Source organism: Denticeps clupeoides, chromosome 4 (genome assembly GCF_900700375.1).
Source record: "Denticeps clupeoides chromosome 4, fDenClu1.1, whole genome shotgun sequence".
Lineage (NCBI taxonomy): Eukaryota > Metazoa > Chordata > Actinopteri > Clupeiformes > Denticipitidae > Denticeps > Denticeps clupeoides.
This window is the reverse complement of record NC_041710.1, coordinates 2740469-2767888: the sequence shown is the minus strand read 5'-3', so window position 1 is coordinate 2767888 and position 27420 is coordinate 2740469. Positions and strand designations below refer to the sequence as shown.

The 27420-nt window shown below is 44.3% G+C and overlaps 1 protein-coding gene across 5 annotated transcripts; it reads right to left on the bottom strand.

Moving 5' to 3' along the window:
* Positions 1–230: 230 nt before the first annotated feature.
* LOC114787730 (myosin IXb) lies at positions 231–27420 on the bottom strand. 5 transcript variants are annotated; one of them, XM_028975560.1, is made up of 42 exons: positions 27188–27420; positions 25986–26834; positions 22365–22459; positions 21218–21280; positions 21017–21116; positions 20149–20252; positions 19748–19871; positions 19081–19170; positions 18395–18511; positions 17769–17903; positions 17555–17676; positions 17284–17425; positions 16174–16369; positions 15725–15797; positions 15555–15644; positions 14086–14193; positions 13947–13986; positions 13749–13871; positions 13549–13629; positions 13347–13457; positions 11611–11733; positions 11250–11399; positions 11009–11154; positions 10507–10914; positions 9469–9544; positions 8397–8564; positions 7401–7483; positions 7211–7302; positions 6281–6450; positions 6081–6188; positions 5826–5996; positions 5655–5696; positions 5458–5569; positions 5300–5373; positions 3440–3632; positions 3228–3356; positions 2237–2342; positions 1980–2111; positions 1734–1857; positions 1421–1512; positions 1207–1331; positions 231–1125 (listed from the first exon to the last, which is right to left on the bottom strand). In XM_028975560.1, exons 2-42 carry the CDS (start codon positions 26775–26777, stop codon positions 881–883), a joined length of 5775 nt encoding a protein of 1924 aa, XP_028831393.1. In that variant the 5' UTR covers positions 26778–26834; positions 27188–27420; the 3' UTR covers positions 231–880. The 5 variants fall into 5 exon arrangements, with proteins under 5 accessions (XP_028831393.1, XP_028831394.1, XP_028831397.1 ...); XM_028975561.1 differs by having other exon boundaries at positions 7235–7302; positions 27188–27419; XM_028975564.1 differs by lacking the exon at positions 27188–27420 and having other exon boundaries at positions 25986–26167; positions 26257–26367.

Genomic DNA, 27420 nt, shown 5'->3' with positions numbered 1-27420 from the left:
CACGACGCGCCCGCCCGATTGGCCGGCGGCCTGAGGGGGGCGGGCGCCCGCGGGCATTCGATTGGCTGACGGTTGACGTGACGCGGGAACTCGGCACGTTATTCGGCCCGGTTGCAAAAGCGGCGGGGGAACTCCCAAAGCGACAAGCAGGAGCCAGAGGGCTGCGAGGTCTCGACGTGACTTTTATTTAAGAGTAAATCCCCCCACCGTTCAGTAATAAAACCACAAGACAAAGCACAAATCGTCTTTTTATAAGATAAAATAATAATAAAAAAAAAATCAGTGTTCTTTTTTTTTTTTACAGCATTTGTTCGGCCGTTCGTTTAAAGTAATTTAACATTTTAATTTGAGCATAATATTTGTCCTTTATGTTTACATCTATATCTGTATACAGCGTTCACATTCACAGCGATATTCATACTGTCACAATCCTGGAATAAACCACAAATCAGCAAAGCATCACTAACTATACGCATGAAATATAATCTGGAAGTAAACCAAACATTTTATACTGCTTCTGATTTATATATATACGGTATACCATCCCTTAATGTAATGAAATTACCCTTACCAGTTTCTTGCTCATCTTTTTGGCAAAAAACACCTGTAGTATTAGTCCATGAAATCATGGTATTTGGAGTATTACAGCAGCCTGGCAATTAATATATCTACACATCTACGAGAACAAAGTGCTCAGTGTGAAGAGGCAGCATGTTAAACCCCAGGGAAGCAAGCAGGTTTGGCCCTAAACGTCCACATGGTTTAAATTCAAGTTCTGAGATGGGAATGATTGGTTATGCAAAAAACCAACGGAACCCGTAAAAAATCTGGCCGTTAGTGGAAGAGATGTATCTGTGTACAATTCCACAGTGCGTCAGTGTCATTCATCGATGTACGGAATGCTGAGGTCAGAGTAGTGTCTCGAGCTCTTAGCGCTGGCCTCCTGGGCTCTGGAAGCCTGGGCGGGCACCAAGCCATCTTTTTCTGGAATTATACAGAGGGACTGCGTTCCGTCTCTGTGTTGTGGTCGACGGGACTGGTCATCAAGTTTCGGCTTCAGCGCGGCGGAAGGGGGTGCAGGTGGGCAACCAACCTTCTGCCTATTTAATTCATCAGGTTTTTTTCCTACAAGAGACTAATCAGGTGAGCGATTTTGCCCAATCCAACAATGCCACTGTACAAGAGTCAAGGTCCGAATCTACTTACCTTCTGAATTCAAGGCCTTACTTTGACCTTCCAGCGGGCTTGCTGTGCTAAGCAGAAAGCCTGTGTCTATGATGCAATCAGAAGTTTCCTGTTCAAACTCACCCAGTCTAAACGTCAAGTCAACCCTTCAAAAACAGGGAAATGCATTTAATAAGCATTAAAGCCAGACATTAAAATGTTGAAACGACTGGGAGATGCATGCTCTTCCTCTTACTTCTCCTGCTTTATCGACTTGATTCTCTCTATCAAGGTGTTTTCAGTGGGTATGGAAAGTGAGCGCATATCGGTTTGTGGACCCTCATTGATCTTAAGACGAGAAAAAAAAAAAAAGAGATTACACATGCACACATATATTTTAAGAGCAGGAAATATACTTCGAGGTGGAATCTTTAATATACTTAAGGTGGGAGTGGGAAAAAAAAAAGTCTTCTATCATGTGAAAAGGATTGAGTCAGTACCGCCCACATTGCTTTTTATTTGCCTCTAACAGCCAGACCTTTGAACTTCCTCTCATGAGAAATGTTTACCGTGTTCTGCCTCAGGAGCTTGAGCTGCTTCACAGCAAAGGCCTCTGCCAACTCCAGCTGCTGGATCTCCTGCATTTTCTCATTGTACTTGCGGAACTGTTCATTTATCAACAGCTCCACACACCTGCATGGTGAAATGTTCAGAATCGTCTTATTAACCTAGTTCACAACCTTATTCTGACAAGCGGTCTGGGTTAGGTGTTCTTAGTGAATATTGCCGAAGATTGAGAAGGTTTGTATGCTCACACGGTGGTCCTGCTCACGTCCTTCATGCTGAGAAGAGGATCGGAAGCATCTGGGCAGCGGAGAATGCAAGGGGCGAACACGATGGCCAGGGAATTGGCTGACATGCGATTGTAGTTTTCCTCCCTGGCCACCCTAAAATTGAAACCCGATTCAGATCTGTGAGGGGGAATATTACCGTCCCACCGCAGGGATACACAGTAGGCCAGTTCCAGTTCCGACCTCAATGGCAGTCCTTAATGCAGTGTTTAAAACGTTACCTGACAAGGTGAAAGATAAGTCGCTCAAGGGTATCCAAGTATGCAGTAGGAAGTTCTTCTAACTTGTGGTAGATCGCCTGGATTTGTTCCGATGCTTGAGGCAAATCTAAGGACAGATAACATTTGGTTTGGTTAGCGGATATTAAATAATATGTGTTTTAGGGATTAATTTCATGGTGCTGTACAAGAAGTAATCCCTGGGGAGTAACCATTAGTTCCTCCATCACATTGGAAGGAAATGGACGCTGTGCTGCACCTGGGTGTGTATCATCCAGGATCATCCACATCACCTTAAATCGTCCGCAGAACTCACATACGGCCACTTTATTTTTGCAAACTGCACATAACAAACTGAACAGAACTTTATTTAGCGCCTGCTGATGGCCAGACTCTGCATGACTTGAGATGACCTGTGGCACCCTCACCCAGATGCATAAATCTTCATGCTGGGAGCTGGCCTATTGTTTTCTCTTAACAAAGGCCAACTCCCATTAGGACCCTAATGGTTTGTAATTTTGTTTTTATGGAGGATTATTGATTTTCACAAATGGAAAATAAATGTTGGTATACTATACTGACCAATCCTATTATCCTTGGTGTTTTGGATTTTGTGTTTAAACGTATAATACATTTAGAATTATGATTATTAATGCACTGTTTAGGGTGCATATCGGTTCCCTTTTTGGGAAGAAGCATTGTCATCTTAAAGCATAATTTAAATATAGTGCACAATAAACAACATCATTTGTTTTATTAGTGTTATTATCTGCATAACCTGAATTTTCTTATATGAAAAGTGGCAGTGGTAGCCTTGTGGTTAAGGAAGCGGCCCCGTAATCAGAAGGTTGCCGATTCGAATCCCAGTCCGCCAAAGGTGCCACTGATCAAGGTGCTCCCCGGGCGCCTGTCATGGCTGCCTACTGCTCACCAAGGGTGATGGTTAAAAGCAGAGGACATGTTTCGTTGTGTCACTTTCACTAACAAAACTTACCTACAGCATGCAGGAAGTCATTGTAAAGGTTATAGGTCATGAGAGGATCAGGTAGCTCTCGAAGCCACCTTTTGACCAGGCCTGTGATGGTATGGATGGGATAGTTCTCTAAGCAGGCAGTTTTGGGATCTGTGAGGAAAAGTATAATAATATGCATGTAAAGGTAAGACCACAGGGTACGGATCTCGCAGAGCTTGTGTGTCAGGACCCACCTGTCTCGAGAATCTGGTGAAGCTCCCTGGCTTGACCGGCGGACCCCGATTTACGGTAGATCCCCTCAGTGTACAGACCATGCATCTCCACGTGCACGAGCAACATCTCTATTACCATGGGGACAGGGCTGGAGATGGTTGTGAGGGCACCAATATCCACACCAAAGTGCAAAGTGCCCGGCTCATTTTTATTCTGCATCAGATAGGGGTACAAAGTCAGTTCACTCTCTCCAATTACATTTACGCATTTAGCCGACACCCTAATCCAAAGCACCTTACAATCAGTAGTTACAGGGACAAAACCCCTAGATACACTCAGGGTTAAAGGTCTTGCTCAGGGACACAATGCAAGTAAGTGGGGTTTGAACCTGTGCCCCTGGTTCATAAAACTGGAACAAGAATACGACATACTATAAGACATGAATGAAATTATTAAATACTTTTTTCTTTATATGGCTGTGCAAAAATTATCGATGGAAATCAAATTTATCAACCCATGGAGGTCAGGATTTGAGTCACAAAACACAATACAGGTTGATCCAACTTTGATTTAATGTCCTTAAAACAAGTCAAAATGAGGCTCAGTAGTGGGTGTGGCCTCCACGTGCCTATATAACCTCCCTACAGCGCCTGGGCATGCTCCTGATGAGGTGGCAGATGGTCTCCTGAGGGATCTCCTCCCAGACCTGGACTAAAGCATCTGCCAACTTGTGGACAGTCTGTGGTGAAATGTGGCATTGGATGGAGCGAGACATGATGTCCCAGACAAGCTCAACTGCATTTAGGTCTGGGGAATGGGCAGAGCAACAATGCCTTCGATTTGCAGGAACCGCTGACACACATGAGGTCTAGCATTGGTTTGCAGGGCCAACCGCACCAGCATATGATCTCACAAGGGGTCTGAGGATCTCATCTCGGTACCTAATGGCAGTCAGGCTACCTCTGGTGAGCACAAAGAGGGCTGTGCGGCCCCCAAAAGAAATGCCACCTCACATCACTACTGACCCACTGCCAAACTGGTCATACTGGAGGATGTTGAAGGCCGCAGAATGTTCTCCAGAGCATCCCCAGACCTGCTTTCACCTGTGAAGAGCACAGGGCACCAGTGTTCTCTGGAAAATGCCAAACTTTAAGGCTGTAAGCTTGGTGGCTATGCCCTCATACCACCCTCATGGAGTGTTTCTGACCGTTTGCGCAGACACAAGCACATTTGTGCCCTCCTACGGCCTCCTCCGTGTCTGCGGATCTACTGGCCTGTCTCCTGGTAGCGCCTCCATGCTCTGGACACTATGCTGACAGACACAGCAAACCCTCTTGCCACAGCTCGTATTGATGTGCCATCCTAGATGAGCTGCATACCTGAGCCGCTTGTGTGGGTTCTAGACTCCGTCTCGTTCTACCACTAGAGTGAAAGCACCGCCAGCGTTCAAAAGCGACCAAAACATCAAGCAGAAAGTAAAGGAACTGAGAAGTGGTCCGTGGTCCCCACCTGCACAACCGTGACTTGGCTTGATAATCAGCTATAATTTCCACTTGTTCTCCATTTCACTTGCACAACAGAATGTAAATGTTGCTTCCTCGGTGGACAGTTTGATTTCACAGAAGTGTGATTGACTTGGAGTTAAATTGTGATGTTTAAGTGTTCCCTTTATTTTTTTGATCAGTGTATATTTATACTATTTCTGAAAATTATTTCTGAAGAATGCAACATTTCTCACTCTTCATCTTGGAGCCCTGATCCCAAATAGTGACAGACATGACACTTGCTCAACCAGGGCTAGTCTGTATGAATAAATACCACTTTGGACAGAGACATTGTTATCTATTTGTGTATTTATTTAGTCACGGTCAGGTCCTTACCTTCTTGGTCGTACGTGTTGAGCAATCTGTGATTATTTTTGGAATACACTTGTGGTGACACACCATTTTACACGCTGGAAAATAACAGGATTAATGGAGTAGCAACGGCCGAGATCTGCATATTTTCAGAATGCTAGAAAAGAATTCCGGGTACTCACAGTTGCACATACAGGCTTTCTCCATGCCCCAGATAAAGTTGCCGCACAGTTCACAATTCTGCATGATGGTCACCTGGTATGTGTTGAACATGTGGCCTAAGGGACTGTGCAACTGCAGTGACACAAACATCACACGAGATTATGGGTGGTCACCTGACAGCTGCTGTGATGTTGTGCCTTGTGAGAGTTCTACTTACACCTTTGACTTTTTTCTGTTTTTCCTTGCTCTTTTTGTTGGGCTGAAATATATATATGTGTATATACACACACAGACAAAACAATATGAATATATGAATATATATAATGAAAACTTCAACATTGATGACAGAACCCAATAAAGAATGAAAGAAAAGTAGAATTTCCATCACCTGGACTGGCTCAGAAAGCAGTTTCTTTATCTCTCCGCGGATAAATCCGTCCAGAATCGACTGGAACAGATTCACTACCAGATTTATTTCGGCCTTCTGGTTGGGCTCAGCCAAGGTCTCCACTTTCTTCTGGTAAAGCGTCATCAACCCTTTATAGGCAACCGAGGGTTTCTATCAAATACAGCAAGGAATTTAAATTGTGATTTTGAATAAGTTAAATTTTGGAGTGTTTTCTGTTGCCATGGCTACACGTACTGGGGAAGAGTACATGTTTTTGACGTGTTCTCTGAAGTCATTGGTGGCTGTGAGGAAGATGAGCTCGGTGGAGGACAGGTCTTTGTTGCGATTGCGGAGATCATTAATCTGCACATCCATAAAATGTCATCAGTGTCTCCAACGGACAAACCAATCAATCCGATCACATGAACATATCATCACGGACTGTTAAACAAGACCTGATTTCCCAGGAACTCGTCCAAGTGCCGTAACTCATTGGTGTCTGTGATCTCGCGATCCAGAGAGGAATTCCACGACTTCTGCACGCGGGTTGCACGACTTATTTTGAGTGTCCGTTTCACCTGGGACAAGGGTTGGTTGGACAAGGGGGTGTGGCTAGGAGAGGTAACTGAAAAACAAAGAATATCATCTTAATGTCACTTATTATCAATTCAAAAGGGGAAACCTTCACATGTGCAACGATCATTTTAATCAATGTTAAAAATTATGACAGATATCCGACAGTCATTATGCCAGAAACCTGTGGATTCCAACCAAATGCATTTGAGTTATGTACTTAACAAAAAGTGGAGACCTGGCCTCCACAGTCACCGGACCTGAACCCAACCGAGATGGTTTAGGGTGAGCTGGACCAACAAGTGCTAAACACCTCTGGGAACTCCTTCAAGACTGTTGGAAAAGCATTTCAGGTGACGACCTCTTGAAGCTCATCGAGAGAATGCCAAGAGTGTGCAAAGCAGTAATCAGAGCAAAGAAACTAGAATATAAAACATGTTTTCAGTTATTTCACCTTTTTTTCTTAAGTACATAACTCCTCATGTGTTCATTCATAGTTTTGATGCCTTCAGTGAGAATCTACCAACGTAAATGGTCATGAAAATAATGAAAACACTTTGAATTATGCATTTTTTACCATGTGTGAACGAACCAAACCAAATTCTTTTAAAAATGTAAACTTTGAAGATACATGTTGTTTCCACAATTCACATTCATGTGCATGATCACTGCATGTTTGAGGGTGCACTTGTATACAGTGCAATATTCATTTGACTTTCATGAAGGTTATTAAGTGTGACTTGCATTCCTTCAAAGTCCATAAAACAGAGAGCTTGTCATAAGAAACAAGTCACTGAATTGGGGGAGATAACCTTCATCTCCTTTTTCTATCTTGCCTCGGGGCACTGCTCCATCCTCTGGTGTATGTGGCCGCTTCCTCCGAAACATGTTAAGGAATCCAGGCCTAAAGAACGAGGGAAAACTGTTGTAACAGCAGCATGCATTTACACAAAGTAATGAACAAATGTTCACATGTCAACGCAGAGAAACCGTGAAGAGCACCTCTCAATGGGAGTCGTTGGAGAGACCACACTTGTTCTCATCTGTGGTTGTTTTGTTCCATCAGCTTCTACAGGCATTTTTATCTGCAAAGGCACAACCAGCATTAACACACAACACAGACTAATCAGAGGCCATCAGTATCTTTCGCTGGTCAAGCACAGTGAGTGTAACCATGACCCATCAATAACGCTCCCGTCACCAAACAGAACAGGCTTCAGCACCCTAAGATTGATGCAGAGTCCACCATGTAGCCCACATTCATCAGACACCACTTCCTACTACAATCCTCAGCCCTTCCATTTACCATTTAAACAACAAAATGAGGTAAATGTTACATTCAGTCGTCCAGTCACATACTTTTGATTGCAGCCACGCAAAAGGGAGATTTTTTTGCTAGGTCCATATTTTCTCAGTGCTAAAATAAATTTTACATCCCACTTTTGGTTGGTGCTAGCCTACAAAGCCAAGGGTCACACCCTCCTACCTCAGATCCCTCATCACTCCTGCACTGCTTGACTGGTACCACTGTCTCTCAAGGCACTAGGAAAGCATTAATCTAGACTCGTCCACTTGATGTTCCTACAGTTGGGTTCTGACTGATTAGGTCCTAGTGAACTAAATGAGAGATTTTCAATGAATGGATAAGAGGGTCTGCAAAACGCTGTAAAAATAGACGTTGGTGTGTAATTATTTGTGGCACCTACAAGATGAACAAGATGATTTTTTATATACAAAGTTGTAAAGGGGAGGAGCCTAACAGCCTTAAGAAACCATATTTCCTCATCAGGGACAATATCCTTAGCCTCAAGTCTGCTATCTGTGAATTCCACATCAGCGCATAATAAAGCATATTTAAAGGGAGCCACCAACTCAAGCTGGACAAAAAAAAAAAAAAAAACAGGAGAAACACCCTGCAAGCATAGCAAGACGTTGCCTGGCAGTGCCATGCTCCCACATCTGCATGCACAGTCTCCTCGGACGTCCACTGACTGGTACCTTGGGTAAGGGTTTGGGATTGACCCTGACGGACCCTGTGGGGCTGATGGGGGGCAGGGGGAAACTCCAGTACTCTTCCTGGCCGTCCTCGCCTTTTAGCATCAGCCCGCTGCGGGCGGGTGCTAGCCGGCGCCTGTGCTTCTGAACTCTATGGACACGCATGGTTCCCTGTACAGGGCGTGAGTCGGGAGAGCATTTGGGAACCACAGCTTAAGACTGGCTGCTGACAGAAGTTGCCCTTTTGCTCAGATCTGAGATCAGTTTCTCTTTTGAAAGTTTAATATAAAAAATGTGGTCACAAGCAGTGGTGGGAAAAGTATGAGAAGCATTACTCCAAAATAATAATATTAAAGTACAAGTATGAACGACTGGGATTCTGTATTCTTTCTGCTACCTTTGGTCTTAGCACTGGAGTCATTTGCAACTACCATTTTTAATTGTGTGTCTGTGCTGTGCCGCCACGGTTTATGTGTGGTCGTGTGACTGTATAGCTACATCTCATTGGTGAAATGGTGTCATGTGATAAAGCCAATCTAATGTATGGAATGAATGGTTTAAAAAGTAACGAGTCGAGTGTTGCCCAATGTAGCGAGTTCCTAAATGACAAATGTACTTAAGTAAAAGTAAGTTGAGTAAATGTAACACGTTAATAACCACCTCTGGTCACAGGTTAAGACACTCCTGTGAACCAGTCTGTGAACCAGTAGACCCAGGTTCAAATCCCACTTACTACCATTGTGTCCCTGAGCAAGACACTTAACCTTAAGTTGCTCCAGGGAGACTGTCCCTGTAACTACTGATTGTAAGTCACTCTGGATAAGACAGCGTCTGAAATGCTGTAAATGAAAGGACACTTGACTCTTAAAGACACTTTTAATGGGGTACTCGGTGTGGATATCAAAGTTATATATTTCTCGCCCAAATCATAATTTTTATCATGTGAAATTATGCTCACTTAACTGTCAGATTTCTGCATTCGACTCTTCTCAAAAAAAGTGCCAGAATGAGCCAAGTGTAAACAGCACATATAAATCTCAGTGACAGTGGAGATTTAAACGTAGCATGGCCTTACCTCAGGAGAGGTCGCACCAGAGTCCGACTCTGAGGAACTCAGCCCGTACAAATTATCCAGGGACATTGACTGTCCTCTGTTAGACAAGACAGACATGATAAAGTAAACATTCACGTTGCACAGGGCTGCATGACAATGTTCTTAAAAGATGCAATTCACAGTAATTCAACACAACTGGAGACAGCATTGTGCAATATTCTGGTCTACATAAGGTTTGAATAAAAAATTTAATAGAAAATAATTTGCACAAAATTGTGTTTTATTGACTGTCAGAGTCTGCAGGGTGTTTTTATAAGTTTAATAATAGTTTTAAATATGCATACAGCAAGCTTTAGTCTGGAGAGTTAATCACCATTAATTAGTTCCAAAAGATGCAATTAATTTTCAAAAATTACAAAAATGGTTTGTTGAGAATTGTAGGCATGGTTTTAAGCCAAAACAACATTGCCTGAATTAAGTATTTGTGAGTAAGTCAGGATCGGCAAGCGGTCCAAGATGCTGCTTTTAGGTCGCAGTCTCCCCTGGAGTCATGGGTTCAAATCCCATTTCTGACAGATGACCTGTTTCGGGGCAGTGGGGGTCTAGTGTGTGGCCCCATAATCAGAAGGTTGCCGGTGCAAATCCCAAACTGCCACGGTAAGGTGCCATTGAGCAAAGCACCGTCCCCACACACTGCTCCCCGGGCGCCTGTCATGGCTGCATTTCAAGTATTCTATTTAACGTCTGCTGTGTGTTTAATTATTTAAAAAAAAAAAAAAAAAAAAACATCTTCTCTATCTCCCCATCTGAGCATCTTTCCCACAACTGTCTCTGCCGTACTAAATATGCATTATAGCAAGCTTTAGTCTTAAGGATGAATTGTGATTAATTCATGGCAAAATTTGTACTTAATTAGTAATCATTTTTTTATTATAATGGTGTGTTGAGAATTATCATGATTCTAAGCAAAAACCTTGGATTTCCATCAAGCGTCATGCAGGCCTGGTTCTAACAACTGACAACAGACAAGAAAACCCCCTACTGCACACATGGTCTTACTTCAGGTTTTTCAGACATCTGGATTCCGCGCTGCTGCTCTCGCCCATGTACTGCAGCACCTCGCTCCGTCTCTCCTTCCATTTCTCAGCCTTCTCTCTCATGCTCTTGTTGTATCGCTGCAGGGAGGAGGAGTCGGCGCTGGCCCTCTTGGATTTGCCGTTCTCATTTTGGGAGAGCGGATCTGTGGGTTCATCGGGCTTCCGGTCATCCTCCTCTGTAACCTTCGGCTCGGTCCTGTTGCTGACTTTACTCTGGTCTTGAGCCTCATCGCGGACCTTTGATGAAGGTTCTGTTGATTTAGTTGAAGTGGACTGGTTGTCCTCCTGCTCTCTCTGCTGAAGGGGCAGTAGGGGAAGAGGCTTCTTCGTCTTTTCTGAACTTACATTCCTCATCGCCTCCTCCATCCTTCTAAAGAGGGTTTGATCCATGAAGAACAGAACGTCAGGAAAGTCTGTTCATGTAGCCACAACCTTAGCCATGAAGCTGAAGATTCTGGGCATACCTTCTTCTTTCAGCCAGCAACTGCATCCTCTTGAAGTTGTCCCGCCGCTGCATGTACTCCACTCGGTGATGGGACTCCCGCCAGATAATCTGGATCAAGCTGGCCGCCTTCCAGCGTCTCCGATCATGGAAACGTCGCCAGCAACGCTGGGACAAATTCCAAAAGAAAGTTACTGAGGTGCAGGTGGGAAGCAAATTAATTAAGTTTAGGAAAGCAGTAAAAAAAAAAAAAAAAAAAATACCTGAATGGTGACAGCTGCCCGTCTCTTGTACAGGAACTGCTTCCGGGCCAGGCAGGCACGGAACCAGTGCTGCAGAGCTATGATGCTCAGAATCACCTTCTTGTGAAGAGCTTCCTGAAGTTTGTGAGTCTCTCCCTCCTTCAGGAACACCTGGATGAAGGGACACGAAAGATCTGGTAATACTGATCTCCAGAACCAAACCCTCAAGTCCAGGCGTCCGATGGAAGTAGAAATGACCAAAAATAGAAGAATTTTGACAGAACCGTATAGATATGTTTTCTGAATATCACCATGTTTTGCATGACTCATATATATTGTAAGAAGTCCACAAATGATCCATTAGTGATTGCCACCATCTAACCTTAGTCTTTCCAATTTGGTAGTTGTTCTTGTCCAGGCCCAGTTCTTGCAGAAGGTTAACAATATCCTTCTGTGGTGTTGTAATCGTCACAGGAAGCAGTACTTGAAATTGGTTAATAAATTCCTTAAAAAAAAAAAAAAAAATTGAAAAATTATTTAAGCATGTACAGAAAAATATTTCCACCATTAGTAGTTGAGTTGTAAAAACTAATCAGGGGTGATTTTATCGGTTATCAGACATATTTTGTGCTGATGTTTCAGCAAAAAATAATAAAATATTCCACTATCTTAAAACAACATGCATGGTGTGGATGTTACGTGTCACATACTCAGATTTTCTCACAAAGCAGTCAGGTTTTGAATTTTCATTCAAATATGATTAATGATTTTACCAATAATCGACTTAAAAAACAGTGGCTTCAGGAATTGGACAAGGTATTTACGCTGATTTCTTGCAACAAAATGTCATTTTTCATGGCATTACATTTAAAAGTGCATCGTGAACCTGACATTTATTGGCCCTGTTGCCTTGCTTTAGTGGAAGGGGATGGGGGGTGCGTGCCGCAGTGGCCTCATAGGAAATTTACAGATCGTAAGCTTTACCTTTAGCTTAATTTACGGTCATAGCTTTAGCTAGCTCATTCGTAGCTGATCGTCGTAGCTGATTGTCAAAGAATGGTACCAAAACATCCTCCAACAGCAACTTCTCCCAACCATCCAAGAACCGTTTGGTGAAGAACGACGACCAGAGTGAGAACTAAGACAAGAAAAGTAATTTTGGGTCCATGGCCAGGGAACTCCCCGGACCTTAATCCAATTGAGAACTTGTGGTCAATCCTCAAAAGGCAAGAGGGCAAACAAAAACCCAGAAGTTCTGACAAACTCCAAGTACTGATTATGAAGGAATGGGTCACCATCAGTCAGAAAAACAAAAAAAAAAGCAAGTTGATTGACAGCATGTCAGGGCGAACTGCAGAGAACTTGGAAAAAAAAAAGGGGCCAACACTGCAAATATCAACTCTTTGCATAAACTTAATGTAATTGTCAATAAACTTATGAAATCCTTGTAATTATACTTCAACAAACCACAGAACAGAAAAGATCTAAAAACATTGAAGTGAAACCCAGTATTTGTCTTTCTCAAAACGTTTGTCCATGACTGCACTACTTAACAGGCGGTCTTGTTCTTTTCATATTGAGACACAGTAATACAAACTAGATTTAAGAAATATTTTTTTTCTTTCTTCGTTATTTTTCTTTTTCTGGATTGATCTTTGTGCAAATAACTTAATGCACTTTTGTAAAAGGTTCCATCCCTTCTGCCATCTTTTCATGGAAGAATGTTGATTTGGTGACCCACTGGATCACCGTGGATCAGTTGAGTAGTATGAAATAAAAACCCTAATTCCATAGAATTTCACTTGTTGGGATACTTAAGCATATTTTGCATTCCAATAATGCAAAATATGGGAATGCAAGTAACAAAATAGTGTTTGTGTTCAGAGCACATATTCTAGGCTTTTTATATGCCAATATATTTAAGTCATTTCATATATGGGTTTTCATGTCTTTAGAAGATTAAATGTTGGACTGTTACTCATTGGAATTATCATAGATATTTCTTTATAATGACAATATAAAATAAATATGGCAGCGAATAACATCAGATTAGATATTATAGATCTTGACTACTGATGTTCTCATTCCGTCCTTCTTGTGCACAAAAAGGCTTCTTACCGTGAACGTGAACTTGGCTCCATAACCAGACCTCCTGATGCGGACTGTCTCAAGCATGCCTGTGTATCTCAGTTGTTTTAGCACCAAAGCCTCATCAAAATGCATGTCCCGCTGTGGACAGACAGTCAAAAAAAACTCCAGACTGTTACTAACTAATACTGGATTTGAAGCTTTCTCAGGCGTCTCTGGAGCTGTGCAATACCTTCTCGGCATTGGAGCGAATGCAGCGGACGAAAAAGGGTTCCGCCTTCTTCAGGGTTTCCATCAGCTGGTTGAGAGACGACTGCAGAATGCAGGACATTACAGCGCGAGTGTCATTGATTTTCTCATTAGCTTCCTATTAGTCATGTGTAATCCATCAAACCCATTTTGCTTTCAGACGTAATGGCGCTCACCACAGACCTGAAACTGGGCACTGATGCTCGGGGGTTTCTTCTTTTTGTGGAGCTGGAGAAGACATCTACTGGGGTGATTGTGTAAAGTCAGGCCCACAATGAACTTCAGAGAACTTGAATCAACCAGGTTCTACAAAACACCAGACACAAGTCATTACTCGGGAAGCATAATTCCTCAGGAAATGTGTTCGGCAGTAGGATTTACCTTAGGAATGAGCTGTTTGTTCCTTGAGGTTCTGCTTTTCCTGTTTTTTTTTTTTAAAGAGAAAATGTCTTATTCCAATACATTTGTCATCAAATTACACTGGAAATGTCCTAAGCAAAACTGTGAGGTCCCAACTCACTGAAAAGGACGGTAGCACTTCCGCAGAAAAACGCCAGACCGTTGAAGCTTATGTGGACCTCCACCACCTAACATCTTTACAGAGGTGCTCGTTTGTGCATGCAAATCCCTGATTTTTCCCGGTTACATAAGAACAGTGTTAGAGGGACAGTAGAAAAAAAGGACAGATACTGAACAGCACTATGGGTAGAACAAAGAAGACATAGTTAGATAAGTTACTTCAACCAACCCAGGTGAAACACCCAAGACATTACATAGAAAAAGAGTTGTGAACAGAATCAGATTTGATTTAGAAGAATTTTATTTTTTAGAAATGAAACTGTGGTCATTTGTAAACCTCCTCACATGACAAGGAGAAACCAATCAGCAAGACGCCTCCTGACTGCTCATTCAGGACGCAACCCTTCAGTAGGATGCAAGTGGTGCATTTTTGGGCATAAACACTATAAACATTTTAGATATATGATGCATTTTGCTTTTAATAACACTGTTGCAAAGGCAATTTGTTTATGTTTTAAATAAATCCCAGTTAAGTCTGTAAGGAAAAAGCGTACAGGTCGGTCACGGGGGCGCCAACATGTTCTTCTATACAGAAGACAGGTCCAGAGGAAAACGTTTGGGGACCACTGGCTCAGCCAATGCTGATTTGCTTCCTTCCTACATATACGTCTGAACGGCATCCTTAAAACATACCCTAGAACATACCAGTACCCAGTGGGTATTCAGATGCATGGGTGAATCAATCAGCAGCAGCATTTTTGACTGCTAACAACATATTTGGTTGCTTGGGAAGAAACAGACTGCTTGTGCAAACCCTTCGTCATGAGTGTAACGACTCTTACAGCTTTGATTTTTAGATTGAAGAACTTTAATATCCTATGACGCGCAACAGTTAAAAAGAGGAAGGGGCATGTGTCAGATTTCATCACAGATCATGCATTGACAGTGGAAATGACCATTACCAGCAGTTCACGTCTGCTTGGTGAGGTCAGGCGAGTTGTGTCCTTCTTTCACACTTAGTGTATTTACTTTCAAATACTTTCATATTTGTTTAGCCATTTTTTGTATTTAAAATTCATTTTTGTTAGGGAAATTTTGCAATTATGGAAAATGTATTTTTTTGATAGATATTTTTAAACATAATTTGTCTGCAGCTTATTCTTATTCTGCAGCTTAAAAATCGTGAGAAAACTATATTGTAAAGTAAACAATGTGAATCGCGTCAAATTGATACCTCCCACATGGTTACTATTATTCAATTAATGTTCCTTTTTGTAATAATATTTAATAAAGTGAGCTTTTTGATAACCTTGCATCAGTTTCAATGATGTGAGAAAAATGCACAATGACACACATGCATATATCTGAAGATAAATGACGCTCATTTCATAACTTTTATCATTTACACGACTTATCTGCACTAATGGGTAAAACAACATAAAAGGCTTTGAACCACACACTTTAACTTACTTTTTATTCTCAAAGGTGGTGAAAATGTCCTCAAAAACATCTAGGGGAAGCTCCTCAGAGGAGTCAAACGAGAAGTCAATCATACTTTGACTGTGGAGATTAAGAGAGAAATTCCGTCATTCACGAAGCACATTTAGCCATGAGAGATTTCTGAAACCCATGAGGCTCACCTCATCACCCTCTCCAGGATGTAGCTCTGCCGGCGTTTGTCAAAAGAAGAGCGCGAGTAGCGCCGGACTTCACCTACCAGACATACACAGATCCCTCAGTGACATGTAGTTCTTAAACCCAAACATACAGGGTGGGCCATTTATATGGATCCACCTTAATAAAATGGGAATGGTTGGTGATATTAACGTCCTGTTTGTGGCACATTAGTATATGTGAGGGGGCAAACTTTTCAAGATGGGTGGTGACCATAGTGGCCATTTTGAAGTTGGTCATCTTGGATCCAACTTTAGTTTAGGAAGAGGGTCATGTGACATCAAATTTATTGGTAATTTCACAAGATGTAACTTTTCTGTAACTTGTCACCAACCATTCCCGTTTTATTAATGTGTATCCATACAAATGGCCCACCCTGTAGTTAAAACAGAAAGTGGTTGCTTGAAATGGCCACCTGGATACTTCTCCGCCCTGCGCCTGCCGGCTTGGTTAAATGCGGCCAGGGTGCGGATGGTGGCTCGCAGGATCCCCCAGCGGAATATGGCTACAGGGTGCGCCGCGACCAACTGCCGCAGGTAACCGCGTTCGCTGCTGCGCAGCACAGCCACGATGTCGGGCCTGATGTGGTCCATGTTCCTCTCCCGGAAGTCCTTCACAAAGAGACAGCAGGGAAAATTTACAAATGGCAACCCATGTCTGTCTGTTTACATCGGTGGACATTAATGAAGTAAATTTATTTGGTTTCTGCACTCAAACAGATTAACTTTAACTTAACACCACTACATCAATGTAAAAATATCATGCTTGTGGTAGCAATTCCTGCAATTGTGGGGAAATGCACGACTTAAAAAAATACATGAACACATACAGTTGTGACTGCTGAGTGTCTTCCTTCCAAATTTAAACAAGCACTACTTCCTCCTATAGTCAATCTGATTTGGGCAGATTGTGCTCATGCACAGAGTCAACCCAGTCACCAGGGACATGGGTGACAGTCCCAAGCCCGGGCTAATGTCAGGAAGGGCATGTGGCATAAAACTCTTGCTAGGTTAACTGTGCCGTGTGTTTCATACAAGTCAAAAATAATAATGCTTGGTTCTACTGATGTCACCTGATGTCAGATAAAAAAAATGATTAAAAAGCTGAACATCAAAGGAGAATAATGCCCATCATCAGGTATGAGAGTTATTAACTACATTCTTAGATTAGATAAGTCACTTTGAGTAAATTTACAGTTACATTTACAGCATTTACCCGACGCCTTTATCCAGAGAGACTTACAATCAGTAGTTACAGGGACAGTCCCCCACTGGAGCAACTCAGGGTTAAGTGTCTTGCTCAGGGACACAATGGTAGTAAGTGGGGTTGAACCTGGGTCTTCAGGTTCACAGGCAAGTGTGTCACCCACTAGGATACTACCACCCAAAATGATCATACGGCATTGCTGCATCAATGCCGACATTGCCAATACAGTTTATTAGTTTCTTAACTAGACCAGAAATGATATTTCACAAATAACAGCAACTTTTATTTAACTCCACTTAGTGTGTTCCCCTCTGTTTACCTTGATCTGGTATTTGACCTTCCCTGCATAGTGCTGGATGACGAAGGCGGGCTCCATCACTGGGGTGGGCACAAAGTAGGGGCTCTTCTGGTGCTGCTGCTTAAACTTATCCAGCAGTGTTGCTTCGGTTGCATGAGGGAAGCTAAGCACACAAAACCCAATATATTTTAATTCCCTAATACTCTGTTAATGCTATTATAACCAACATGCAGAACAACCGAGAGACGGGCACATAAAAGGAAACTGCAGGCGACACTTGGCAGGTCCCTACTTGCTTTCCTCATCCAGTAGATGGAAGAGTCCAGTGGGCTTCTTGCTGATTAGATGTATGCATCCGAGGTTGTCAGTGTAGTCAACGTTACGCCAAGTGATGCCCTCGGCCTGGTACTCGGCCTGTAACACAGCGCAACCCAGAGCCGGCGAGATCAGCACGCCGGCGGCGGGGACCAGACTCTCCCTCTTGCACATACATGTTCCCACCTTACCTGCTCGAGTGTGAATATGTACTGGTTGCAGTAATACTGCAGCTGCTCGTTGGCATAGTTAATACAAAACTGCTCAAAGCTGTTGGTCCTGAAATCTTCAAATCCAAATATGTCCAGGACACCGATGGACAGGTTCTGTGAAAGTGATGAAATTGATAATTATTGTTCAAGCAGTTCAGCTTTATTTCTGCTACATACATGTTAGACGGTACATAGTGAAACGAAACATCTTTTCTCCGAAACCTGGTGCTACGTGTGACATTTAAACAAAGTTACATAATGAAATAAAGTGCAAATGTGCGAAACAGACAAACTGGGCTACATAAAGTGCAAACAGGGGACACAGGCAGTGCAAGAGTAACATTTAACTAAAACATGTAGACAAAAACGGGAACGACAGCACTAAACTACTGAAATAAATAATAAATGTGCAAAGTAAAATAGTGCAAATACTGCTGTGCAAAATGGAATGGTGCATTAATATTATTCACTATTATTCACCATACAGAGGTAGTGTGTTCCGGAATATACGAAACGATGCACAGCAAGTCACAGTTCAGGCTTCAGTTCTGTAGCACACTGCCCACTGAAAGCACAGAGTAGTCAGTCCCCTGGGAGCTCCTTACCGGGACGGATGTTTCCATGTTGTTCCTGTTGAGGAGTGCGTGGTTGATGCGCAGGACAATCCAGTCGAACAGCGAGCTGTACAGGGACTTGGCCATCGAATCACGGGCAGTGATGGCCTAATCAAGGGTGGAGGAATACATGCAAACAGCCTAAACACCACCGTCTGACTCCAAGGAAGCTTACGTAAAGATATTGGGCACTATTTTCAGACTGGCGCTAAGCGCAGGACTGCACACTGAGCTTGGCACTCGTAGGCTTGTATAATGTCAGGTATCCTCAGCATTTACATAAATGCTGATATAAACAAGAAAGAACCTCTTGGTAATTATCTAGCATCATGATGAAGAGGAACCAACTACTTTTTATTGTTGATATGTAATGATTTCTGTCACCCAGGACACAGAATGTAAAAAAGGAGGAACCCGATGGACAGCTTCCATGCATGATACTTCCTCATTCTGGATGATTAAAACATGTGCCCATCATTACCACACATGGAAAAACATCATTAAAACTTGCCCCCCGGCATAGTGTCTAGTGCCCGTTTGAAAATAGTGCCTAAAGTCATTAAATACAGTCCATGAGGCAATGATCTGAAAACTATGGAGTCCTGAGTTTGGAAATAAGTAATAAACGAGTTAGTTCTGGTGCAGTAAGGAGTTACAGTAATTATGATTCAGCTTACCTCACTGAGGCTGTAGGGTAGTATAAGGGTGTCATTAGCCGTAGTTGCCTTTCTTTTGGTCAACGCCTGCACCAGCAGCTCCATTTTCACCTTTACAGAGCAGATGCATCCATTCATACCAACACAATCAGTTCTGCTACGCGTTCTCTTACAACAGTGGTTCTCAGACTTGCACGGGACAGAATTTTAATTCTGATATGAATATTGATTATCACGGACTGTCATCCACTGTCAATACTGCAAAAAAGACAGCAGACATTAACTGTACTACACTGTGGTTATGAAGAATTATAACTACACCGCAACTAAACACATAGCAGCTGTGAGTATCAACAAGAGAACCACAGATTGAGAACAAAGACCTTTCAGGTACTTACTTGTCTTGTAATGGCCCTCAAAAGCCCTACTGTACCCCAGTAAGGTATGTTATACCTTAAAGTCCAGTGATGAAGAATATAGACAATGCCTCATCTGTGTGTATTGCACCTGTGTATTTATTTATTGAATAAATCCACGGTCCATTCATAACCCTCTACGAACGCCCACCCACACTACAAACGAAGATGACTGAATGAATAAAAGCACGGCGAGGTTGCTACTGGTGAAATGAATACATTCATATCAGGACAACGTTCGGTGACGTGTATCAATGATGGATGTTCCTTACCTTCAACAGGCTGGACAGGGTGTCGAGAACATCCGGTGGTCCCACGTCTAGGCCCTCACCGTTCTCAGCTTGTTGGTAAGTTACATTACCCAGGTGCAAAATAGCCGACAGAACAGAAAATATTCTGCGCACAAATATAACAAAAATGCAAAACTAATGACATCAGGCTGGTTGAATGAATGAAAGAATGTAAAATGTGTGTTTCTCTTTAACATTTCTCGGTTTATAAAGATGACAGAGTAATCTGCCAAAAATGCTGTTCGAATTCTTCAGTTTTGAGGCACGTCCTAACCTGCTTCTGACTTAGGGAAAGGAATCCTTTGATGGTTTCATGTCTCAACAGCACAGTGTCAGGCGTGCAAACATCTCTAAAAATGTGTAGATGAGTAGGAGTTACATACTGCTTCTTGGTGGCCGGCAAGAAGCCCACCATCTCCATTGCCTGCTGTAGCCTCTTGAACTCGTGTTTAATCTCCAACTCATCATCTTCTAAATTAAGACTTTCCTAAAGCACAGTAAACACATTATGAATGTCCGAATAGCATGGAAATATACTCACTGTAATACTTTCTCACTATTGTTACATTGCAAAACAACACTGAAGACTCACGTTTCATATTTCAGGCTCATCAAAACAGTTGGCTTTGTCTGTGATGACAACATTTGACACTCTTTTCTTTGTATGGTTTTGATTTTATGTATTTGTTTTTCTATTTTTACGTGACACATGTTGGTCGTAATGTTTGCATAAAACTAAATACTAAATATGTCTCCTGTATTCTTTGTAATGACACCGTTATAGTTAGGGGTATGGAAGAAGGGGTGCATCACTGGGGCGCGGTCATCCTTTAACTGCGGAAGACATGGTATTAGGACGCACTACTTTGGGCAGTGTTTTGCTGTCCTGCATTCATGTGGATGTTACCTATGACACCTAAACATCGTTGACCAAGTACAGCTCTTTTTAGCAGGGTAATGAACCCGGTCAACCTGCAAAAATGGTTCAAGAATGGTCTGAGGAACATAGCAGCAGGTTTGTGGTGATCAAGTATCTGTTGGAGGTGCTGAATAAACAAGACAGATCCATTTTACAAGTTACTGGACTTGAAAACAGGGGAGTGCATGACTTGATGTGTCTTGATGGGTCTCTTTTGGTGGCGAATGGGTGAGAGTCTTAACATAAAGTGGGTGGAGTTAACGTTATGGCTTATCAGTGTAAATCCTACCACTTTTCAAGCATCATGTATTCATGATGATGTACAGCAGTACCTGATTAAGATAGACGTAATCATCAGGCTCCAAAAGTTTAAACTCCTTCCGCTCCTCCTCTGACGCGCCAACCAGCAGATAGTAGAAAACGTGGTAGTTCCTGAAAACCAGGCACTGTTTGAACATCGACATTCATTTACATAGTATTTATTTTTCATTCATACAATCCACATATGAAATTTGCCGCGTAACCATCTGTACCTTTCACACTTCTCTCTGGATATCAGACGGCATTTCTCCAGCAGGTACTTCTCAATAATGGCCCTGCAAAGCAAGTACCGCATGGCTTAAATATTACTGTGGCCTGCACGAGAAAACATTGTGAAGGTTGCACGACCCTGAACTGGGCACAGGCAGCTTCACGGGTACGACACACTGTCATGGAATGCTGGCTACTGACAGCAACTAACGTGGTGCGGTTCACATATATTCCATATCCAAGTCTAGGTCAGGATGGCCTTGCGGTCTAAGGCGCTGCATTCGAATCCCACTTCTGACATATAATCCTGTTTCTTGGTCCAGCGGTGGCCTAGCGGTTAAGGAAGTGGCCCCGTAATCAGAAGGTTGCCGGTTCGAATCCCGATCCACCAAGGGGCTGAAGCACTGCTAACTCAGGGTGATGGGTTAAATGCAGAGGACAAATTTCACCGTGTGCTGAGCTGCTGTGTATCATTCACACTTTATCACTTTAAGTTAGCGCCGTATCTGAATGTGATTAATGTGGCATTAACCATCACCTTAGTGAGCAGTGGGCGGCCATGAAAGGCGCTCGGGGAGCAGTGTGTGGGGACGGCACCTCGACCCTCGAGGGGACATCAGTGGCACCTTGGCATAAAGCTGTAAATATTGGGGCTCAGGTTCGGGTTCAGGTTGGGTCGAGGTGGGGTTTTGAAGGATCACGTGTTAAATGATGGGGCAGCAAACACGTACTTCCAGTCTATAGTACCATATCCTTTCCATGTGATTAAATGTTATTTTATTAAATGTAAAAAAAAAAAATTATTAAACTGTTAATTTGATTTGCAATAATTTAATTTGAGAATGGATGCTGAGACGTTGAAGCAGAGGCTAGCCTCTGGCGAATATGTTTTAAACCCATTTGCCCCACATTTCCTTTCCCTCTGTACTTTTGGGGTCGGGTCAAATATTTTAGGCCAGATTACAGCTCTTCCTTGGCGGTTCAAGATTTGAACCCCCAATCATTCAGTCATGGGTCCGCTTAATTACCCGCTAGTCCACCACTGCTTTGCGAGGGTGTTGAGTGCCATGTGTTGTAGCCACGTGTTGATAATGTAAGGCAGCACAACGGCAAGAGGAAAGGAACGTGAACATCAGACCCGTGACTCACCCCCTGACAGCGCCGCTCTCCGTGTAGTTAACCTGAATGAACTTCCCGAAGCGGCTGGAGTTGTTGTTGTGAGCGGTCTTGGCGTTGCCAAAAGCCTAGTGTGAAAAAGGCAGAACACACAAGTTAATCTGTGTGCAGGAAGTGGTTTAACACGAAAGAGAAGCAGCACACCAAGGGTAATTCTAATGTAATATTGCAACACAAGTCTACTGATAAATACAAGCAGGAATTACCAAAAAAAAAAAGATTACAAAAAAAAAAAAAAATAAATAAAAACGGTAAGAGTTTTATCGCAAATTATTATATTTTGTTTATATATTTTATATTTATATATATTTTAACAGTTAAGTAAAATCAGTAAAGTAAATAACAGTAAAGTAAAATCACACATATTACATGGCAGTGGCAATTTTTTACCAAAAATAAATGTCATTGAGTGAAACGTACGCACTGCTAATTTTTAAGAATCAAACTATAAAAATGACAATTATGGCCACCAACCATTAAAGCCTCCATAGATCTGAAAGCAGAGTCAGAGATGGCACTGTATGAAGGTTGATTCATGTGCAAGTTCGCTGCATGAGTTTACTGAGCACAAGTGCCGCAAACATATGCACGACGTGAAACGTGTTCTTGAACTCTCACAATTTTTGGTCTGCGTGCAAAACGAGACGGTTTTCTTTATGGCCTCTGTAACATGACGTCACATACTTGTATCACATCATGCTTGGCAGTCAATCACCAAGCTCTTTTAGCGCTCAACCCATGAGCTGCAAGCGCGACGCATGCACACAGCTAACCAGACACTGAGAATTCCTGTTCGGATGTCAGAATTTGCTTGATCGTATCGGTGGAAAGACAAAGTAACTCTTAAATAGCTCATCTTAAAAACACAAGTACAAAATAGACACCAAGTAATAACGTGATTGTCAATAACGTCCATTTTGACATGCAGAGATGTTGTAGTAGTAGTGAGTAACACACGCACCTATGAACCAGAAGAAGTCCCAGGTTGAAACCTCGCTTACTTCCATTGTGTCTCTGGATAAGGGTGTCTGATAAAAGCCGTAAATGTGAAAATGTCGCTTTAAACTAACGAACGACCGCCTACAAGCAAAAGTCTACAGACGGAGAAAATACTGTATTGCTGCTCAGAGAACAGTAGGAGAACCGAGTCTCTTTCTCTACGCTCATCATGTCCCTGTTTCATGAAAAGAAGGAAATTCTGCAATAAATGCTTTAGGTAAATCAATATTCAATCAATGTTTGACCCACAGGGGGCTTTGGTTACGTTCACATATTTCCTTGCAGCTTTTTAATGGACCTCTGCACACTACTGTACATATATTACAATAATTATACAAATGCCTTGGTATAAAGAGGGATGAAAAATGCTGGTGGGCTCTCTGGTGCCTTTTTACCCCTTTCACAGGTAAAAGAGCAGAACGAAGGATTGCGTCATTATCCGCAGTTTTACGGCCCACGGCGACTGCGTGGAGCGCGCTGGGTTCCTGCAGAAACACGCCCGGTTCGGCGTACACCTGGGCCAGTGCTACGCGGCGGCGAACGTCCCGCGCCGGGCTTCAGCCGAGGCCCAGACGCGCGATAAGGAAACCGGACCGACCGGATGTGCGCGGGTGCACCCGGGAGAAAACGCCCGCTGGAAAGGTATTCGCTGTTGACGCCGCGGCCGCGCCGGGGCCTGCCTCGGCTCGTTCCAGTTTGTCCGCTTTTTCGCCGGCGACGCCCTGCAGGAGACTCTCTGCGGGCCCTTCCGTCACCCCGCTCCCTTTACCAGGAACTGTAACGGCAAAAAAAATATATATAAAAACCCCCACAAAGAACGATCCCTCCATCATGAACAGAAGAAAGCGGACCTCCTCTCGCATTGACCTCATTTCGACGCCATCAGTACCCTTCCCACCCGTTCAACCGCACAAGGCACGCAGGAAACAGCAACAAAGATAACCCCACATACATTTACATTTACGGCATTTATCAGACGCCCTTATCCAGAGCGAGTTACGATCAGTAGTTACAGGGACAGTCCCCCCCCTGGAGACACTCAGGGTTAAGTGTCTTGCTCAGGGACACGATGGTAGTAAGTGGGGTTTGAACCCGGGTCTTCTGGTTCACAGGCGAGCGTGTCACCCGCTAGGCTACTACCACACGAGTGGCCACTTCTCCATTAGGGAACCGCCACTCGGCGTCTTGGCTCCACAGGACACAATAGAGCGGCCTGCTGCTTTCCAAATATACATGGCAGACTTCCTGTGGAACAATGGACCGCGTGCCCGGCCGCCACCCACAACCGGCGCGGATTTTGAGGGCCGTTTTCTACAGCACCCGACGTGCCGGGCCTACCAGTCTCACAAATAACGCTCCAGTAACAAGATCATATGGCACCATGCGCGGTAACGCGCCGTAGGTTGTGATTGATCTTATTTAAAAGAATGTCTGTGTGACTATCATAAAACACAAAATGAAACCGCATATCTTCACAAGCCGCGCGGCGGCTCGGTGACGCGGACGCCGCTTGCGGTTGGGTCCTTCCTGCAATGCGCCGCGTTTTATTGCGCCGCGATCGACGTGCTGTATCTTTTTATAGTAAAGCTGCGGCCATAAGAACCTGCCCCCCCCCCCCCAGGGAATGATACTGGGACCGCAAGAAAGCAAAGAGTCCAGAAAGCGACACTCTACACAACATCGTAACCCTGGAGTGTCCCTGTCACTGCTATTAAAACTATTAAAAACTATTAACGACGAATTTTAATTCTAACGATACTGCGCTATAAAAACCACCTTTGATGGCAACAAACGAAAAATCATGTCAAATGGCCAAAAGAGTGGGTTGGGGGGGGGGTTGAAATGTCCAGACAAGAACTTGTCAGACCCGTCTGCGGTAAATATACGGTTCTCGGGTTAAACGCTGACTCCAGCGGCCCACTGGAAACAGGTTTTTGCAGAGAGATCCCCACGTCCAATTAACGACCTGTTCATTGGAAAGAAACGAGGGATTTATTACATAGCAACAGGTTGATTCCAAAAAAAGGGTCTCTCGCATGTGAATGTAAAAAAAAAATATATATATATTTTCTAATTTTTCTACAATTTCCCAAGACGCCTGCTGAAACAGCGATTGTGGACGTGTGCTGCGGGGGACGATGACGGCCTGTGGTCGCGCGAACGAGCTACGAAGATGAAAGAGATCACCTTTTCGAACCTGTTCACATCCTGGAGTACGAACGACTTTTCAACCTGTTGCATGACTTTAAAACAGAATACAGGAACGTTTTACGCGGCTCCGCTGCATTATACTCAGCGTTTAAAGGAAACGAGAGAGAGGCCGTAATGGACCGGATGATTCCGAACATTTCCACACAAGATCAATTTTACGATTACGACATTTACCAGACGCCCTTATCCAGAGCGACTTACAATCAGTAGTTACAGGGACAGTCCCCCCTGGAGACACTCAGGGTTCAGTGTCTTGCTCAGGGACACGATGGTAGTCAGTGGGGTTCCCTGCATTTTTATAACATGATTATAACTGCGTACGAATTTAAAAACCATCAAAGGCCAAGAGAAGCCGCGCGACGTCATCGCGAGGGCGGCCAGTACCTCCAGCACAGGCCCCGCCCCCAGGATGGTCCTCTCCACGCCGCTGGTGTAGCCCTTCTGACTGAGGGCGGTCAGGCAGTGAATGAGGAAGTTGGTGCTGTGCGTCTTCCCGGAGCCGCTCTCGCCCGAGATCACGACCACCTGGTCCACGCGCTTCCTCAGCATGGCGTGGAAGGCCGTGTCTGCAATGGCAAATATGTGTGGGGGCAGCTTTCCCAGCCGGTGGTTCTCGTACATCGCGACAAACTTGGGGTTGTAGATGGGCAGGAACCTGAAGGGGTTGATGGCGATGAGGATGTTGCTGGCGTACGTGTAGATCTTCTTGCTGAGGAAGCGGCGGCGCAGCGCGTCCAGGATTTTGCCCTCCGTCAGCACCGGCAGGCGGCACAGGTCGCTGTAGTCGTCCTGCTCCGGGGGCAGGAAGCCGCGGTTGTCCAGCCCGGCGGGGTCGTCCTCCCCGACCTCCTCCAGCATGAAGTAGTAGCCCTCGCTCGGCGGGTGCCGGGCCTGAGCGCTCCTGGGCCAGCGCAGGAACCGGCGCGCGGGGCGGTCCGCCGGGGGCAGCGGCCACGCGTCACCCTCGCCCTCTCTCACCTCCACCAGGACATGGCGCTTGGACGGGTCCAGGCCGAGGGAGGCGGCCGCGTCCCGGACGACGGCGTCCGCGCCGGTGGACTCGGTGACCGCAACCGCGCAGCGCCGCAGCGTTTCCTGGGACGACCTGGCGTAGACCTGCAGGAAGCAGCGCTCTTCGCCCTGACCCGCTGACCCTTCGCCATTCGTGACACTCATCCTGACAGCCAGGCAGGGAGCAGCGTTCCTCACGTTCTCCTCAACATCTCCCCTCACCTGTGGCAGAGAAGACCAACACGCTTCAGAAAAAGGTTCAGAGAGGTTCTAAACGTTCCGAGAAGACACGACAGAGTGAATTTACCAGACGTCCTTATCCAGAGCGACTTACAATCAGTAGTTACAGGGACAGTCCCCCCCTGGAGACACTCGGGGTTAAGTGTCCTGCTCAGGGACACGATGGTAGTAAGCGGGGTTGTAACCTGGGTCTTCTGGTTCATGGCAGGTGTGTTACCCGCTAGGCTGCTACCACCCTCTGTTCAAACTTTATTCCCGGTTCGCCGTGATCGTGATCACGATGATGATGATACGGATCAGGTGAAGCGGGCGGCGTCGAAGACCCCGGTCCTTACCTCGGTTCGGTTCCCCGTCAGACGGACGGTTTCCGGGCTTTTCTGCTCTTCCTCTTCACCTGCGCGGCAGTAAAAAAAAAAAAAAAAAAACTTCACACTTCTCACGTGTGAAAGAGCGCAGAGGCGTCGAAGCCGAGCGAGTCTTCCACTTCCTGCCCCGGTGTGGAGCCGCGTCGTGGAGCCCTGCCCCGGTGTGGAGCCGCGTCGTGGAGCCCTGCCCCGGTGTGGAGCCC